At 41.3% G+C, this 18,747-nt stretch overlaps 1 protein-coding gene across 2 annotated transcripts; it reads left to right on the forward strand.

Moving 5' to 3' along the window:
* Positions 1–662: 662 nt before the first annotated feature.
* si:ch211-243g18.2 (uncharacterized protein LOC559906 homolog) lies at positions 663–14,576 on the forward strand. 2 transcript variants are annotated; one of them, XM_060908887.1, is made up of 9 exons: positions 663–719; positions 3,403–3,794; positions 6,461–6,543; positions 7,994–8,150; positions 8,496–8,660; positions 9,220–9,345; positions 11,492–11,709; positions 11,799–11,827; positions 12,324–14,576. In XM_060908887.1, the coding sequence occupies exons 2-9, from the start codon at positions 3,408–3,410 to the stop codon at positions 12,437–12,439; spliced, it is 1,281 nt and encodes a 426-aa protein (XP_060764870.1). In that variant the 5' UTR covers positions 663–719; positions 3,403–3,407; the 3' UTR covers positions 12,440–14,576. The 2 variants fall into 2 exon arrangements, with proteins under 2 accessions (XP_060764870.1, XP_060764871.1); XM_060908888.1 differs by lacking the exon at positions 663–719 and adding an exon at positions 2,313–2,423.
* Positions 14,577–18,747: the final 4,171 nt, after the last annotated feature.

Below are 18,747 nucleotides of genomic sequence, written 5' to 3' on the forward strand. Positions count from 1 at the left end.
CACACACACACACACACACACACACACAATCTGTAATCATTTTGTTTTGGTTTCGATACAGTTAGTGAATAAAGAGCCCTGAGGGTGTAAAAGTGTAATAGAGTGAATGAGGTTAAAGCGTTTCAATGAGATGCTATTTAAGAAGTCTGAGAGGTGTGTGTGTGTGTGTGTGTGTGTGTGTGTGTGTGTGTGTGTGTGTTTATTGAGAGGAGACACCGAGCTGTAGGTTGTGGTGTGCAGTGGGCATGTCAGTGAAAGCAGCAGTCTGAGGAAGACGGCGCTGGAGAACAGGATCAGGTGGAGATGATGGAGATCTGCTCTGGGAACCGTGTCCAGATAAGAGGAATGAAAACAAAGCATCTCCTCACCGAGCTCAGGGCATTCATCACTCCTGCACTAATCAAACCTGCTTACTGTGGGATCATCTCTCTCTCTCTCTGTCCATGCTGAAATGATGAATATTTAACTGCTGTAGAGTTTAACTTCTCAGGTTCCATCAGCCTGGCAAAACAACATCTCCAGCGTCAGGAGATGAGAGAGAGAGAGAGAGAGAGAGAGAGAGAGAGAGAGTATGAACTCCTCCCTCAGGTACATAGGTATGCTGTTGCTCCTCCTCTCCTGCTCCGTATATAAAGGTGTGGTGTCTGTGTGCCGGACGCTGTGTTCTCCTCACACTTGTCCCTACATCAGCTTCATCCCTCCATCATCAGGTTGAGAAGGTAAGCGCTGTGTGTGAGTGTCAGTGAGCTGAGAGAGGATGTGTGTGGGCTGTGAGCGAGGGGAGGGGGTTTATATGGAGATTAAAGTGAAGGTGATTCATGGTGTGTGACCTCCAACCGCATTTAAACAACCACCACACCACCATCTCCAGGACAACTAATCACACCTTACAGGAGAAACACGCAGGGCAGTGTTCGATATGCCAACAGAGACACAATACCTTTCTCTCTCTCTCTCCCTCTCTGAAAGGAAAATATTTCCCTGACGTGCCATAAAATTCAGAACATTCTGTTTGTGTAAGAGAGTTAGAGCAAAACATTTAAACACTCGTTTACTGTGAATGGTGTATTTTGAGGAAAAAAGAAAGATGGTTATGCTATCTACATTTGTTTCATTATAAATGATAGAGGAAAAACAAGAAAGAATGAAAGAAAAAGTTATGCATTCTAAATTTGTTTCATTAAGAAAGAAAGAACGCAATCAAGCTTTGGTTGAGTTTTAATTTTTTTTATTTTTTACATTAAATAATATAAACATAAATAAAAGCAACCATAAGCCACAGAGACAGAAAGAAAAGAGGAAGCTAGAGAGAGAGAGAAAGAAAAGAAGGATGTCAGGAATGCATGCGACAGACGGCTGTAAAAACTGAAAGAGAGTTTATTCAGGCAAACTGTCAGACAAACCCAAATCATGAGGCAGAAATCAGAATCAAAAACAGGCAGAGGTCAGGCGAGGCTCAATCAGGAAATCAGAGGCAGTATCAAAAAGGGAAAGTCCAAGGTCAAAGCAGAAAAGCAGAGCAACACTCAAAAGATACGGTGAGGTCACACACACGGAACTGAGCGCTTACTTCACAAACACACGATGAACAGAGTCATTAAAGAAGTGAGCTGTGATTGGGATTAGAACTCAGGGGACTGTGAACAGTGAAGCGCAGGATGGTGGGTGCTGTAGTCTGAGACGGCCATATTTGAAGGCTGTCATGGATTCTGGGAAATGTCTTGAGCACAAGCAGACACCGATGTCTCATCTCATTATCTGTAGCAGCTTTATCCTGTTCTACAGGGTCGCAGGCGAGCTGGAGCCTATCCCAGCTGACTACGGGTGAAAGGCGGGGTTCACCCTGGACAAGTCGCCAGGTCATCACAGGGCTGACACATAGACACAGACAACCATTCACACTCACATTCACACCTACGCTCAATTTAGAGTCACCAGTTAACCTAACCTGCATGTCTTTGGACTGTGGGGGAAACCGGAGCACCCGGAGGAAACCCACGCGGACACGGGGAGAACATGCAAACTCCACACAGAAAGGCCCTCGCCGGCCACGGGGCTCAAACCCGGACCTTCTTGCTGCGAGGCGACAGCACTAACCACTACACCACCGTGCCGCCGGCGCAGATGTGATAAGGGAAAAAGAAAGAATACAGAAAACGAGAGAGACAGGAGGTAAAATGGGTTTGGACACGTTATGGTTTTGTAATTTATGGAAAACAATGTTTGTTGCTACAAATTTTTTGTTTATTTCATTTGAATGAAATAAACACGCGCTCGACTCCTTCCTTCCTTCTGCTCTCAGACTTTTAGCAGGTACCGGTACCTTAGCAAGCACACTGACGGAGTAAAGAAAGAAAAGAAAAAAGACAGAGATGGAGAGACAGTAAGGGATGAGACGGATGACTTTTACAGATGTGTGAAAGGTGCGGTGTGTTTACTGCTGTGTAAAAAAGGGTTTTACTCTCGACTGAACACACACACACACACACACACACACACACACACACACACACACACACACACACACACACACACAGGAAAGAGCTTCAGGAACGCTGAAGGGGTTGGTTTATGTCACTGCTATTTTTTATTTTTATTTTAATGCTAATGTTTGTTTTTTATTAGAATGATCTCACTGTATCGGGGTCTATTTAGCTCTAATAAAAAATGAACTCAGATTATTTTTAAATCCAAAAACATGGATTTGTTCCTGAATCTGTAACATTTTCTGGGTCTGTGTACGACGTGTTCGTGTGAAAACTTGAACGCAAGCAAACGGATTTTTATTGACTTTTTTCATTTTTAAAAAATTCCAAAAAATTACATTTTGTCTCATTTTTAATTTGTTTTTATTGTGCAAAGTCTAGGAAACTAATATTTGTGATTCGAAATATGAAAAATGACAACAGAGAAGAGTGTGAGTCTGTTCTACACACTTTTCACAATTCTTTATTCTGTTATTATAAAAAAAATATCTGTGATAAAACAAACTTTACATTTTCAAGAATAAATTTGAGGAAAAGTATTTACGCAGTGATCCGTATTCGCAGTCCAGCAGGCAGTAATGACGATCTGTAATCCGGGTCATTAAAAGTCATTCATTAATTTTAGCTCCAAATATGAATCTAAAATGATGAAAAACAAGCAAAGAAGAAATATTTATTTTTATTATTGTTTTAAAGGTAAAATATTTTTCAAACAAAACGACACAATGACATGATGATCCCGAGGACGTTATTTCAGGATAAATCCTGACACTGGGTAAAGTAGTAAATGCTCAGGATTCCTGAGGCGTCGAGTCTGCGATGTAATGAGCAGATATTTCTGAAAACTTTAAATTTGACGAACACAACGTACTGTACATGAATGTTTCTAACATCTACTCTGTGTCCATGTCCACAGGCATCATGACAAACATGTCCATGCGGAGTTTCTCAATCGGCAGGCAGCCGTCTTTCTCCAACTTATCTCTGAGAGACAGCGGGCGTGGCCGAACCAAAGCGGCCGTCTCGTTCGCCGCAGCCAAGCCCCTCTCCCGCTCTTCCTCCATGAGCATGGCTGACCTGAACAGCCTCTCCAACCTGTCGGTCAACGGCCTCGGCAACAGCACCAACGACAAGGAAGCCATGCAGAGCCTCAACAGCCGTCTGGCCAACTATCTGGAAAAAGTGCGCTCTCTGGAGAAGTCCAACGCTGACCTCGAGCTTCGCATCAAGCAGCTCATGCTGGAGCGGGTTCCCAAAGGCCATGACATAGACGCCATGTTGGCTCAGGCTCATGCTCTGGAGCATGAGGTATTACAAGTAATGGGTCAAATGGTTTGTGGGAATCTCTCTATGCAGTAAAACCTTCTCTTGTAGGAATCTACTCAGGGTTTCTCCACAGGAACAAACTGAAGAACCTTTTAGAGTCAAGAGGTGGGGTTCACCCTGGGCAAGTCGAAAGACAGAACAATAGAAATAAAAAAAAAGAAACAATTGAGAGAAAAAGTTTGAGACAGTGAGAGAAGGAGCAAGATAGAGAGAGTGAGACACTGACACTTTCTCTTTTTTTTATAGTAATCCTTAATGATAAATATTTGTCCAAAGCATCATAAATAACCTCTACTTCATCGGTACCTTTTGGATTCTGATTTTTAGGAACCAGTCCTCTTCCGAATCGCTAATGTTTGTATCATAGTTCAGGGTCATTAGTGCATTGAGTTATACCAGGGTTTGGTAACTCAGGATTTGGTTATCTAATCAGTTTTTGGCCACTGCAGTTGGATGGAGCTCAGAGTCTCAGGTTGCTGTTGTTTCCTCAATAGCTCCAGTATCAGATAGCACACAGAGAGGAGAAGATTGATGGATTAAACTCAGTCCAAAAACCAAATTACAATGCTCTAACATCTGAGTTTTGATGTGACCATTGGTGGTTCCTAACGTACCTCTTTGGAACATACAATCAATTTTAGATTAAAAAAACCCTTACATTTCATGAGCACTACACACTGTCAGAAATAAGGGTACAGTAGGAGTCCATTTATATCCCTCAAGGTGCAATCTATATGAATGTACCCTTTAGGGCTCATTATTGGAACTCAAAATAACTGTGTACCTTTTTAGGGCCAAAAAGCTACAAATTTGTTCCCAAGCAGTAGATAAAGGGTACAAATAAGTACCTTAGAGGGTACTGATCCAGTGACAAGCCATTGGACTTTATTTTAAAGGTACAATAATTATCAGTTATTCCATGAAATTGAGTCGTACATGAGCTGATAGCTGACGAGGCACGTAGTACTGAGTTGTCTATAATCCATGTACGATGAGATTGAGTGGAATAACTGTTTTATTCTATCCACATTCACTGGATTTTGAGAAACGGAGCATTTTTATTTGTTGCAAATTTGATAGATAAAAACTTTATACAAAACATCTGACAAGATCATTTCCACTTAGAATGTAAACAAACCTGCGAAATGACAGGAGCAATTTGTGAAAAATATGATAATTCTTGAAAAGTAAAAAAAAAGTTCTTACCATCAAATACTTTCATTCCATATTTTGTTGCTTTTATTTGTATTTTGTGGTTTTTTTCTTCTTCTTTAGGGTCTTTTGGTGGTTAGCAAACCAACTTAAAGACGCATTACTGCCACCAGCTGGGCTAGAGTGTGGAACAGGCGATACTGGGGGGAAAAAACTATATTCTTTTAGCTATTTCTCATTTCATCTCATTATCTGTAGCCGCTTTATCCTGTTCTACAGGGTCGCAGGCAAGCTGGATCCTATCCCAGCTGACTACGGGCGAAAGGCGGGGTACACCCTGGACAAGTCGCCAGGTCATCACAGGGCTGACACATAGACACAGACAACCATTCACACTCACATTCACACCTACGCTCAATTTAGAGTCACCAGTTAACCTAACCTGCATGTCTTTGGACTGTGGGGGAAACCAGAGCACCCTTAGCTATTTCTGTTTCTTTTAAATACTTGATAATTTTGGGGGGTTTGTTTTCAAGTAGAGTTTTTATTTCATCCTCGGTTGGTTCAGCAATATGTGGCGCCATTTTGTTTTTCTCTACTCATGGTATATGAGCTGATAGCCTAGTAGTAGAGTCGCCAATCAGAATGCACGATTGCTCATATCCAGTGAATGTGGATAGAATAATATACTTTATTTTCTGAGAGTGTGTGATCATCAGTGACGTGCTTTTGTGAATTTCTCATAGGTTTGATTTTGCTGTCGAAGGCAAAAGTCGGATATCAGAAAAGACTTATTTGGTTGTATGTTGATATTGACAGTCTTAGAGCATGGACTTGATCACACATCAACTCATTTAGTGCCCCTCCAGCCAAAAATTAGATTAGATTTGATTTTGTCATTGAGCAAAGTACAACAGTATAAAGCTGAAAAGATGGTCAACTACAAAGTTCTGACAGAGCGTGAGCGCTGTTATGACCAATAGGATGACGCCAGACTCACGAGGCAGTGACAAATATGCCAGCTGTAATAAACGAAACATGCTAATGGACAAAAGAAAACTCCTGATTAACCCAAGAATGTTTGTCTCTTTATATGAGCCAGTTTTCTGCATGAGCTGATTTCCAGATCACGCTGAGTAATGATGTAAGTGTATTGATTTCCTTTAATTGGAGGTCGATCATTAGAGGATCTTCATTGTATAATCTGGCATGGAGAGTTCATGCTATCATGCCGTCTGTGATCAGGAACGATTGCTGAAACCACACGGCTTTACTCTGCACGAAATGTGAAGTTCGTACATTTCTAAGTCACGTTCCATTCACTGTGAATCACTTTGCAAGCAAAGTTGTCCATTAATGATTACTCACGCCTCAAGCTCTACTCCAGATCATGCGGTTACTCATTAACACGAAGAATGTGATGTTTAATTTGAATAAAATTTTAAAGAAGGCATTGTTGCATGTCATAAAACCATGTTCTTTTTCCCAATGTCCAGGTCAGGAAGAGGACTCTGGAGAACGCTCGCATCATGCTGGAGATTGACAACGCCAAGCTGGCTGCAGATGACTTCAGAGTCAAGTGAGTGTACAGATGAATGTTCTGCTTTTCACAACTCTACATCCTTAGGAAAAAAAGGGTTCCTCAAGGGTTCTTTGGAGATAGTTCTTTACAATAGACAAGCTGGAGAACCACTCCATTGGACTGCTTTTGAACTTTTTTTCTGAGTGTGTAACCCATGTCCTCAAGATCTATACTCATTTAAAAAGATGGTTCCTCGAAGGTTCTTTGGGTACATAAGCATGATTTAAAAGGTTCCTTGAAATGGATGAGTTGAAGAACATTTTTCTAACAGTGTAGACCAGGAGTGTCTAATCCAAGATCTATATTCTTTAAGAAAGGAGTACATCAAAGATTTCAGAGCTTTCTTCTGACAATGTAGGTTAGGAGTGTCCATGTTTTGAAGATCTATTTCCTTAAAAAAATGGTGGTCCCTCAAACATTGTTTGGGTAGTTAAGTTCTTTAAGGATTCCTGAAAATGGACAAGCTGAAAAATCATTACCTTTTTTTTTCCAAGAGTGTAGACCAGGATGGTGTAACTTGGAAGATGTCCTGAAGATCTTTACAAAAACAAGAACCTTTCATCAAAGGTTCTGTGGATAGTTAAAAGTTCTTTCCCCAAAATGGGCATGCTGAAGAACCATTACAGGTTCTGTGTTTGGCCTTTTTTGAGAGTGTAGACCAGGAATGTTCACGTATTGAAGATCTATAATTCTTACTTATTTATGAATATCTATAAATCTTTCAATACACTCCTATTTTTTTCATGTTCCTCAAAATGGACAAGCTGAAGATTTCTTACTGGCTCTGGATTTGGCCTTTTTTTTTTTTCTTTGAAGTGGAGGACAGGAGTGTCTAGCCAATGTCCTGACAATCTATACTCATTAAAAAGAAAGTTCCTCAGCGGTTCTTTGGATAGTTATAGATTCTGGATTAACCTTTTTTTCCTGAAAGTGTAGACCTAGTGTGTCCCATGTCCTGAAGATGTATAATCATTTATAAAAAAAAAAAAAATGGTTCCTTGAAGGTTCTTATGACAGTTTAGAGTTTATTCCTTGAAATGGATGAGCTGAAGAACCATTACAGGTTCTGGATTTGACCTTTTTTTTGTGCAAGTGTAAAAAAAAAAAAAGAGATGTTTAACCTATGTCCTGAAGATCTATGCTTATTCAAAAGAGGGTTCCTAAAGGATTCTTTAGATGACTGAGAGTTTTAACTTTCAAAATAGTCCTCATTTGGAAGTGATTTTGGAAAGAAAACCCATTGTTGGTTTCTACAGTGCATACAACTTGTGCTGTTCTTCAGAGTTAAATTCCAACTTAACTTCACTGACTATTCACCTATTCCTGGTTCGTGTACACACACTGGGATTAAACGTATCAGATTAAGAACTCAAGGAACACATGTTCCTCAAATAAAAACATCTAGTAAACGTGGTGATGGACGTTTAGGAGTTTGTTCATGTTCCAGATGGGAAACTGAGAATGCTATGTGTCAGTCTGTGGAGAGGGATTGTGTGGCTCTAAAAAAGGCCAAGACAGACCATGACCAGATCATTGCTACGTTACGAGGAGACCTGGACAGCCTGAAAGAGGAGCTCTACTTCCTCAAGAAGAACCATGAGGAGGTACGTTCTCAAGCCAGAGGTGTCAATTCGGCATCATTTTGGATGCTTCCTTAAGATGAAGGTGTGTGCTTTAGAGGCTAGTAGCGTGCAATTTGCGCATAGGCTGTGACAAAGTCAACAGAATGCAACATGAGATATCCATCAAATATTTAGAGATGGCGTTAATAATGAAAAGACTTCCACCTACTCTACATCAAGAAGTGGTGTCAAGTTCTTAACACTGATGCGTACACACTTGTATGCACATGTAGGCTACGGACTACACCCGATTAAGCAAACGTGAATGTACGCACACTTTACACACCATAATCATATACAGAGCTGAGCTATGTGACCTCTCTGCAGGAGATGGATAGTCTGCGGGCTCGGATAGCCCAGGAGGACGTCAACGTGGAGGTGGATGCCGCTCGTGGTCCTGAACTCGGCTCGGTGCTGTCCGACCTACGTTCTCAGTACGAGGGCATCGTTCGGAAGAACAAAGAAGAGGCGGAGACCTGGTACCGCAAGAAGGTCAGCTATGTAAACAAAGCAGTCATGGAGTCTGATTGGTCGGAAGGTGTAGATTCATTTTTCAGGTTTATATTAATGGTACGCTATCGTTTCTATAGTAACCACTCGTTCAAAGAGAGCCTCCATATAAACAGATTAAAAACATGCAAAGCGTTTGTCTTGTATGGAGATGTTTATGGAAGGAGTCTCCAGTGTCAGAGTATCATAATAGTCAGAGGTCAAGGCTGAAAATGAGATACTTTTGTCTCATTGATGTTCCATGACATTAAATCAAACTATAAACTAATAAAAAAATACAATGTCCTTCAGTTTTGTTGGCGAATTGCTGTTCGAGGAAAAGAATCAACTTTTTAGAGCATTTCTTACACAAACAGACCAAACAGACCCGTCTCCTCACCTTTTTCACACCAGCGAACTTTTTCACACCAGCGTTTTAAAATCCATAGATCTAAATGACAGAACGTTCCAGAATGTGTTACCTCTATAGTACTCTTGTGTAACATTCCTTATAGCCTCATCAAACCACGTGTGTTTAAAGTTTTGTGTGTTGCTCTTGTAGCTGGAGGTGGTACAGACGGAGGTGCGCGAGAGCAACGAGGCGCTGCGAGGGGCTCAGAGTGAACTCACCGAGAGGCAGCGCTTCCTGCAGACCCTCGAGGTGGAACTGGAGAGCCTGCATAAACAGGTCAGAACCGTCACGAAGAACAAGGGAAGGGGTGGAGTGGGGAGGGGGGGACCTTTTAAAACACTGCTCCTGTTTACAGGATGAACTTCTAGAGTGCTTATAGAATTACAGAGCAATTTAAGACTTTGCCCTTTTCAAACACAAGTCCCCAAAGCGCTGCCCGGCCCGTGTCCCTGTGCTGTGTCCTATTTTTTTGTCCCAGTCCACAAGCACCTGGCTGATTGGGTCAGGCAATTTCAGGTCAAGAATGTGAAAGCGATGCTGCTTAAAGTGGTAGGCTTAAAGCGACATTTGTGCTCATGGAGGACTGAATAATCCCTCGGTATCACCTGCTGCATCAGCAACAACCTTTCTCGTGAGAGCTTGATTTTCACTTAAGACGCAATCTCGCTCTCGGATCAGGAGACATCTTCGACTTTGTTGAGCTGGGGGTTTACTGTAAACAGATTACAAACGGGTCTGTTTCAGAGGAACTTCAGCCAAACACCACACACACACACACACACACACACACACGTTTTGTTTTTTTACCATTTCCTTTTCCATGGAATACATCCAATCAATTCTGTCCAAACTTGAAATAAAGATATTCTGAAGAATTCGTATGGAAAAAATCCTTTGTCTTATCTTCTTATCAGCGGCTCGGTTACACAGATGATTGTGCGTTAAATGAGAATCTGTCTAATCAGATGAAACTTGATTAATATCAGTGAATTCATGTTCCTCTTCCTCCTGCTGCAGGTCTTTATTTATAGTGTGTGTTGTATTGCTACTTTTTATTTTGTTAGAAACATATGAGCCCAGCGCAAACATTGAAACTCGGCAAACACTTCATATGTTTGTTTTTGGATGATTAACAGTTTCCACGGAAGCCTACACACACACACACACACACACACACACACGCACGCACGCACGCACACTTTCCTGTTTGCCAAATTTGTAGTAGCATCAACATACCTTGCGGTACATTTAAGGCTTTAACGCCAGCACCAAGATGGCGTCCGACCCGAAGCCTGATCTTACACCAGTCCATGAATTTCCAACGCGTAATGGGAAATTAATTCTATTCACACTCCATAAACTTGCTGATGAACCCATGATGGGACATGATGTAGGTGGGGTCATGTCATATCATCATCATCATAAAAATGTTTATATTACTAAACAAACACTGTGCAATCTTTAAAATAAACTGCCCAAACATCAGTAATTACAGATTAATTTTGAGCAAAATCCAACCTTGGCTTGAAGTTGACGTTATTTATAAGCCGACTTGTTTGTGAGTGATTGATTTCATCCAAACCTCCATCAAACCTTCTAACAATGACAGGATCTCCATAATAAACAAGACCATCAATTACAGTGTAGCTCACTCCAGCCCATGAGAAATCACATCTGGGTAGACGTTATATGCACCCTAGGTATCCCTACCTTCATGCCAGAAAGAATCAAAATCAGTGAAGAATTGAAGGAGAGGAAGTGATATCTTCATCATTAATTGCAATTATGCAAATTTGAATAGAAGCTATATGCACCCCAGGCAGACATTCCTTCCTGCCAAAAAGAATAAAAATCGATGAAGAATTGAGAAATAAGTGATTTTCATGAAATATGGACGATGGTCAGATGACACATGATGGCATAAACTCATCACCTGTTGGCCAGATGAGCTAATAAACACAACGTTGCTCATTTCCACTACCAAGAAGCCTCTGTTTAGATATTTACACTACTAGAAAAGTCAGTTGTTGTGGAGATGGACAGGAAAAGATTAAATACTCTGTTATCGGATCCTTCTTATACTTTGTAGTGTGATTTGTTGCTTGCAGAATTGTAGGAATAATACCTCCTGTCTTCGTTAACCATCTACTGTGGTTGTCTAATGTCTGATCTTCCTGAAGCCAAGGCAGGAAGTGACACTGTGGTCAGGGCTATTGGGAAAATGTTTGTTTTGGCAATACTTTCTTAAAATAATGTTATTAATGTGGTAATTAAGCACTTTTAAAAACAACACTTATTTTGTTCATGTTTTTCATTTACGTCCAATGAAAATTTGTTTGCTTTCAGTTTGTTTTGTTTGTTTTTTTCTCAACATGTCCATGGAACCATTGAATTCTGTTGAAATCCACATCCCGTCTTTCAGGTCGCCGCCCTGGAGGGGAACCTGGGTGAAACAGGTCAGAAGTATGCCATGGAGATGGAGCGTCTGCAGGCCACGCTGAACCAGCTGGAGGAGGATCTCTCTCAGCTTCGGCTGGACATGCAGCGCAACAAAACCGACTACGAACAGCTCCTGCGCATCAAACAGAACCTGGAGCTGGAGATTGCCACCTATAGGCGCTTGCTGGAGGGAGAGGAAGCGTGAGTGTTTAAATCAAAGGTTTTCCGATACATCTCATCTATTTTATCTTCCAGTCGAGTTAATTTCTGTTTATTCTTTTCTCCTGCAGTGTTAAGGAAGCCCTTCCACCTCCGAAAAGTGAGTATTTGAGCGTGCAATGACACGTGCATTTCTTATCATCCTCACAAAAGGGAAATAATTTTACACCACATATTTACACTAATGTTATCCTGTGACACAAGCAGCTTTCACTTTGATAAGAGCTTTCTTTTGCTCAAGACCCACCCTGCTTACTCTCACAGCCCTGAGACATAACTTCAATCAGTTCAGTCTGATTAGAACGTTAGCCCTGGGCTAAAATTACAGCACAATATTATCTCATGTATTTATCTGGTAGAAAAAGGGCTGACCCCCCCCCCCCCACACACACACACACGTCTCATAGCAGCGAGGCAACTAACAGAGGCCGTGGCTGTAGACAAATGACAGATTAAATGCCATAAACAGAGCAACGTAGCAAAACAGAGCAGCACATCCTTGGCTACGCAAACCTTCCACGTGCATGTGTTAAAACAAAATGCTTTCCATATCACCGTCACTTTTGTGACTGAACTTTTGCTGTTCGTTTTTGCAGAAGAGCCTGACGTTCGCACCAGGAAGATTGTCAAGGTGGTCACTCAAACCATGATCAACGGGAAAGTGGTGGACGAATCCAGCGAGGTTGAACAAATCGAAGAGTCCAAGAAGTGAGAATCCAAAAGAGTCCAAAATAAATAAAGCTCCCATTGTTTGTTAGGGACCACATTAACCCCTCCACCCCCCTGGAGGCCCCCTGGAGGACTCTCGCGTTTCAGTTTCAGACCCATCAAAGCCTTTCAGACAGATCATCTTTCCCGTGTCTTTCTCCACCTACACAAAGAGGCCACATTACTCGAGTAGACAGATATCTGCTTCTCGCTCTGCATGGGATCAGTCCCTCCTCTGTTCTTTAGTGTTTTTATCAAAAGAAACAACCTTTTTTTTCACTTTTCCTGCTTGCTTGCAAGTTGAGCATTTCTTCTAGGATTATGTAAGCAAGATGAAGTTACAGTAGTTCTGTGTAATCTGTAAACAATGTAAACGATTGATAGTGTGATGAATAAAACAAGGAAAATAAAATCTGCTCAGATCTGTACAATCGATGTAATTATTTTTGGTGTTTTGATCGTTTTATAATGCTGTTTGGGTTAAACAACACTCCATACACAGCGGCTGTACATATGATGATGATGAGAAGGAGGAGGAGAAGGAAGATGAGAAGGAAGAGGAGGAGAAGGAGAAAAAGGAGGAGGAGGAGGAGGAAAAGGAGAAAAAAGAGGAGGAAGAGAAGAAGGAAGAGGAGAAGGGAAAGAAGGAGGCAGAGGAGAACAAGTAGAAGGAGGAGGAAGACCAGAAGGAGGAGAAAAAGAAGGAAGACCAGAAGGAGGAGGAGAAAAAGAAGGAAGACCAGAAGGAGGAGGAGAAAGAGGAGAACAAGTAGGAGGAGGAGAAAAAGGAGGAGGAGAAGGAAGAGGATGAGAAGGAAGATGAGGAGGAGGAGGAAGAGGAGAAGGAAGAGGAGGAGAAGGAAGACAAGAAGGAAGAGGAGGAGAAGGAGGAAGAGGAGGAGAAGGAAGATGAGAAGGAAGAGAAGGAGGTAGAGGAGAACAAGTAGAAGGAGGAGGAAGACAAGAAGGAGGATGAGGAGAAGGAAGACAAGAAGGAGAAAAAGGAGGAGGAGGAAGACAAGAAGGAAAAGGAGAAGGAAGAGGGGAGGAGGAGGTGGAGAAGAAGGAGGAGGAAGAGGAGGAGAAGGAAGACGAGAAGGAAGAGAAGAAGAAGGAGGCAGAGGAGAACAAGTAGAAGGAGGAGGAAGACCAGAAGGAGGAGGAGAAAAAGGAGGAGGAGGAGGAGGAGGAGAAGGAAGACAAGAAGGAGAAAAAGGAGGAGGAAGAAGAGGAGGAGGAGAGGGAAGACGAGAAGGAGGAGGAAGACAAGAAGGAAAAGGAGAAAAAGGAAGAGAAGAAGAGGGGGAGAAGGAGAAGTTAAATTTCTATAGCGTCTTTCAATAGTTTCTTCTCCCCAAAGCCGCTTGGGGGGGGGGGACTCAGGAGGAAGAGAGATGTTCATGGTCTCCAAAGATACGTCTCCAATTGAGATTTGAAAGTCGAGACAGAAGAAGAGCCGTCACAGAGAGATTGAGGAAGAGAATTCCAGAGTTTGGGGGCAATGGCACTGAAGGACCTGATATCATCCCCCCTTCCCCCCCATGATGGAAAGTCTGGTGCATGGTATAAGTAGGTTCTTGCTAGAAGACCTTAGTGATCCAGATCGTAGTGTTTGGAAGGTCAGTAGTTCCCTCAGGGAGATCAGAACAAGATTATACAGGGCTTTGAAACAGACAAGCAAGATTTTAAATGTAATCCCGGACAGAACCGGGAGCCGGTGGAGCTGAGAGAGGGAGGATGGGGAGATGTGAGCAGAGCGTTTAGTACGGGTTAGGACTCTCACTGCAGAGTTCTGAAGGAAGGCCTGTGAAGAGTGAAGTACAGGAAACTACACGAGACACAATGAAAGCATGAATCAGTTTGTGCATCGTTACGAGTCAGAAGGGAACGAAGCTGAGCAATGTTACGGAGGTGAAAGAATCCAAGTTTGGTGAGTGATTTAATATGAAGATGAAAATTGAGTGATGGATCAAATAGTAGTTATGCCAAGATTTCTGACAACAGGAGCAAAAAATAAACTCCTTTACACTGACAGATCAAATTCAAACAAGACATGTTCGAGTTTTCACGTGTTCATATTTGTACCTGTACACTGTGTACAGGTTGTTTTTCTTTTAAAATAAAACCTCTCTGGGCACTGATATGTTCCCTCTGACTCTCTCTAAGGTTCAAATATTGCATTCCGGGTCCAAATTTCCTCCTATAAATTCTCCGCGTTCCTTTTATAAATAAAGTTTACTATTAGTTTTATTTTTACTGAGGAACTCATAAAGAACCCTCTGTTAAATAAATGAGCATTTCATACATTCATTGTTTGAATTTCTATCTACAAAAAAAACATCTTCCAGATTTTTTTCCTCATTTGTACCACCTCGAGTCTCTTCTGCATGATGTGAAGGACTGAAAGTGCTGTCTCGCTCCTCGAACTCCAAATCATAATATTTGCATACTATTTTCTTTACAAATGCACACAGGGCCGCGTTCAGGGCCCAAACCATAACTCTGCAGTTACAGAGAACGTTCTACCTCATAAAGGCTTGTCTTGCACAGGTTCTTACGTTGTGTAAGAGTTTCTGGGTGGAGTTTCAGATTATTAAAATGACCTGTGTGCAGGTTAGAACTGCCTGGTTTTCTGGAGATCAGGCACTTTATTTTTAAGGCCAGAAATAAACAAGGGGATAGAAAATACAGACTGACGAAGCAAGAGACTCATTTTAAAAATCACATTTAAATTAATGGGATAATAGATGAGCAGGTTGAGGTTGATGGTCATAGAGAACCACAGCAGTGATAATTATATTTATCAGTTATACAGCGGGTCTGAATAATAATCGAAGCAGTAGCACGCTCCGTTTCTGCATAAACAGTTTTAGTGTATCAGCCTTTCAATAGCTTTACATTTCCAAATGAATGATCAGATTGTTGTTTTAAACACACTTCTGAGTACTTATTTTCTGAGATACTCAAACCAGCAGCCCATGTGACTCAAACCAACACCCATGCCACAGAGAACTGCATCAAACAGCTGCAGGTGGATGGATGGATGGATGGATGGATGGATGGATGTTCCTAGTAAAGTGGCCAGTGAGTGTCTAACATACCGGTTTTACAGTATGTTAAAATAAAAAGCTAGAAAAGTAACCGATCCTGAGTGTGTCGACTCACTAGGATGTTATTTTTCCTGTTTAATATTTAACTCAGGAGTGAATCGATGGGTCGTGTGGTTGCTCTGAATAAAAAAAAAAAAAAACACTGCAGTGTGTGTGTGTGTGTGTGTGTGTGTGTGTTAGGATGATGGTACAGAGAAGAAGAGACATGATTGTGCAAAAACAGAATACTGTAAACACAGGCCTGAGGAAACGTCACATCATAGTGATGAGGAGGACTGAACACCAGAGTGTCAATACTGAGGTGGAGGGAGGTCACAGAACCCTGACTCAGGGATAGAACACTTCCTCATACATGTGTGGTTTGTTTATTGTGAAAACACTGTGGATCAGCGCTTCCAGACACTGCAATGATGGTCTACATGGACGGCCAGCTCAGGTGTGTGTGTGTGTGTGTGTGTGTGTGTGTGTGTATGTATGGGTCTATACAAGAGTGGATGTATTTGAGAAGCAGGAACGTAATTAAGGACTGGGTCGTTACAGAAGCACCCATGTTCTTCTGTACAGTAATGTCTGTTTCTGTTTATGGTGGAAAAACATCAGGCTGCAGAAAAACAAATCATCATTTACAAGAAACAGAACAGCAGAAGAAACTGTATGCAAAAAAAAAAAAAAAGGACCGCAGATTTGGACCCAAGAACCAAACAGAACACAAACACAAGAACTGCGAGACTGGGGTTTTATGATTTTAACTGTAATTTCTGGATTAAAAATACGACACATTCAGTCTGAGGGGAACTTCTCAAAGTTCTATGCAGAGCCATACAAGAAGATATTCTTTGGATGGTTTGTTCAAGGTTCTGCAATTATCCTACACATGTATCCACTCTGAGAAAGGTTCAATCTAGAACCCTAAACCAGTTCTTTGGTTTGTTCCTATTGGGGTTGTCTAAAGGTCCTGTGCAGAACCTGACAACAAAATGTTTTCAGATCTGTCAAGAAAGAACACAACCCTTTTATGAAGTGAAGAACTCTAAAGTACCCGGCGAACATATCAAAGAACATTTTGAAGAATGTATTTTAAGTCAGTAGACACTTCAGGTGCCATGTTGAGTTTTGAAGAACCATTTTAAGATGTAAAGAACCTTTTGGATCTGCAAAGAATGGAGTGATTCATATGTTCCCAAGGTTCAATGTTCTATATAGCACATAAAGGGGAACATGAAAAGCTGTTCCACAGCTCTGTATTCACTGACCTGGATTATTGTGGGGTGGGGGTGGGGTTAGAATTTACCGTAGGACCCTGGGAACATAGATACACTTCCCAAAGAGCATGTCTAACCTTCAGAAATGGTTACAGTAGAAATGGTTCGACATGGCTACAGATTTACATAGAACCTTTAAAGGTTCAATCCAAGAGACCAGTAAAGAACCCTTCCATTTTCTCAGAGTGTACCAACCATCTTAGAACAACAAGGTTCCTCAAGGGCTCTTTTTTTTGGAAGCTCTAGAATTCTATATGGGGGATTCAAACTCAAACTTTTTCTAAAAGGGAAAGATGTAAGGTTCTGCTTGGAACTGTTACAGTTTTTTCCAAGGATCCAAACTGAAAATGCCGAAATTACTGATTTAAAACAACAACTACAACAACAGAGAGAACCATAAATAATCAGAATCATGCTGATTGGCCAAGTTTATTGACCATACATGTCAAGTTATACGGTTTCCCTGTATTTTGTACTGAAAAATGCAATTTTTTTGGCTAATACAGCGTACACTGACTTTCATATGGGAAAATTACGTTTTGTATTAGAGATTTTTTCTGTTACACTGAGAAAATTTTCTTAGCATCCACCATTTATCTTTTCAAAACACACATGCCCAATGAAATGGAACTATTTTCGATTTATGTGGTTTTATAGTTGCGCATGGTTTTCTTGGTCATTTAAGTCCATCAGCTTGGACTGCCCAGACTTCTGTGATGGCTGCAGAAGTTATGTTCTGCCAATTTCTCGTGGAACACAACATCCCCCTGACTGTGGAACACAACATCCCTCCGACTGTGGCTGATCATTTTTTGCAGCTAGCAAAAAAAAAAATGTTTCCCGATTCAAAGACTGCACAGGTAAGCATTTGTGGTTTTTTTTTTTAAGTTTTTACTGTTTGCATGTAGGAAAGTTTCCTCCATTATGATGATAATTTAGGGAGGCAATACTGGGAGTCGCTGTTTTTACAACAGCAACTGTAGTTACCCGGTGATTTCTGGTTTCGCTTCCCTAAACATTTAAATTGCTGATAGACATTATATGTAGACACAGATAACCAACACCCATTACTACCATCAGTCATCAGTAAACTGGAAAAGTATTGAATGAAGAGTAATGGTGGTAACGACCGTTGGTAACCTGTCTCTAAAATGTGTAGTAAGGGATGGAAGCAATTTAACACCATCTACATGTTTGCCGTGCTCCGATTTTCTTTTATTGACCAGGAAAATAATAGATGTATATCGGGGAAAGGTCTTGGATGTAAAAACTGCTCTGGGTGTTGCCAGGTTTCCAACGCTGAAACAACTTTTTACTGCTTTGCTGTGCCTCCCACATAGCAATGCAAATAGTGAGAGGGCTTTTTCATTGGTTAGGAAAATTCATATTGAGCACAGAAAAAAATATGGCTGCAGACACATTAACTGCATATCTGCAAATTAAAATGAAGTGTGATGAGGAGCTACAACTGCTACCCAAGCAGTGATATTATAGCTAGTGCCAAATCTGCAACATCTTTGGACAACATAGATCACTCCAAAAAGGAATAAGATTTAAATTCTTGTTATAAATTACTGGGAAGATTTTCAGTTTAACTTCATAATTTATTAATATTTTCACTTATCCTTGTTTAAAGAAAAGAAAAAAGAAAGCACAACTTTATTCATCACACACTTGTGAAATTTCCTCTCTGCATTTAACCCATCTGAAGTAGTGAACACACACATGAGCAATGAGCACACACACACACACACACACACACACACAGAGCAGTGGGCAGCCATGCTAACAGTGCCCGGGGAGCAGTTGGGAGTTTGGTGCCTCGCTCAAGGGCACCTCAGCCCAAGGCCGTCCCATATTAACTTTGGACTGTGGGGGAAACCGGAACACCCGGAGGAAACCCACGCAGACACGGGGAGAACATGCAAACTCCACACAGA

This window comes from Neoarius graeffei, chromosome 25 (genome assembly GCF_027579695.1).
Source record: "Neoarius graeffei isolate fNeoGra1 chromosome 25, fNeoGra1.pri, whole genome shotgun sequence".
In the NCBI taxonomy this organism is placed as follows: domain Eukaryota; kingdom Metazoa; phylum Chordata; class Actinopteri; order Siluriformes; family Ariidae; genus Neoarius; species Neoarius graeffei.

Coding starts and splice junctions, on each gene's coding strand:
- si:ch211-243g18.2 (XM_060908887.1), top strand. CDS start 3,408: ATGACAAACATGTCCATGCGGAGTTTCTCAATCGGCAGGCAGCCGTCT. Junction 8,151..8,495: donor TCAAGAAGAACCATGAGGAG/GTACGTTCTCAA, acceptor ACCTCTCTGCAG/GAGATGGATAGTCTGCGGGC. Junction 8,661..9,219: donor AGACCTGGTACCGCAAGAAG/GTCAGCTATGTA, acceptor TTGCTCTTGTAG/CTGGAGGTGGTACAGACGGA.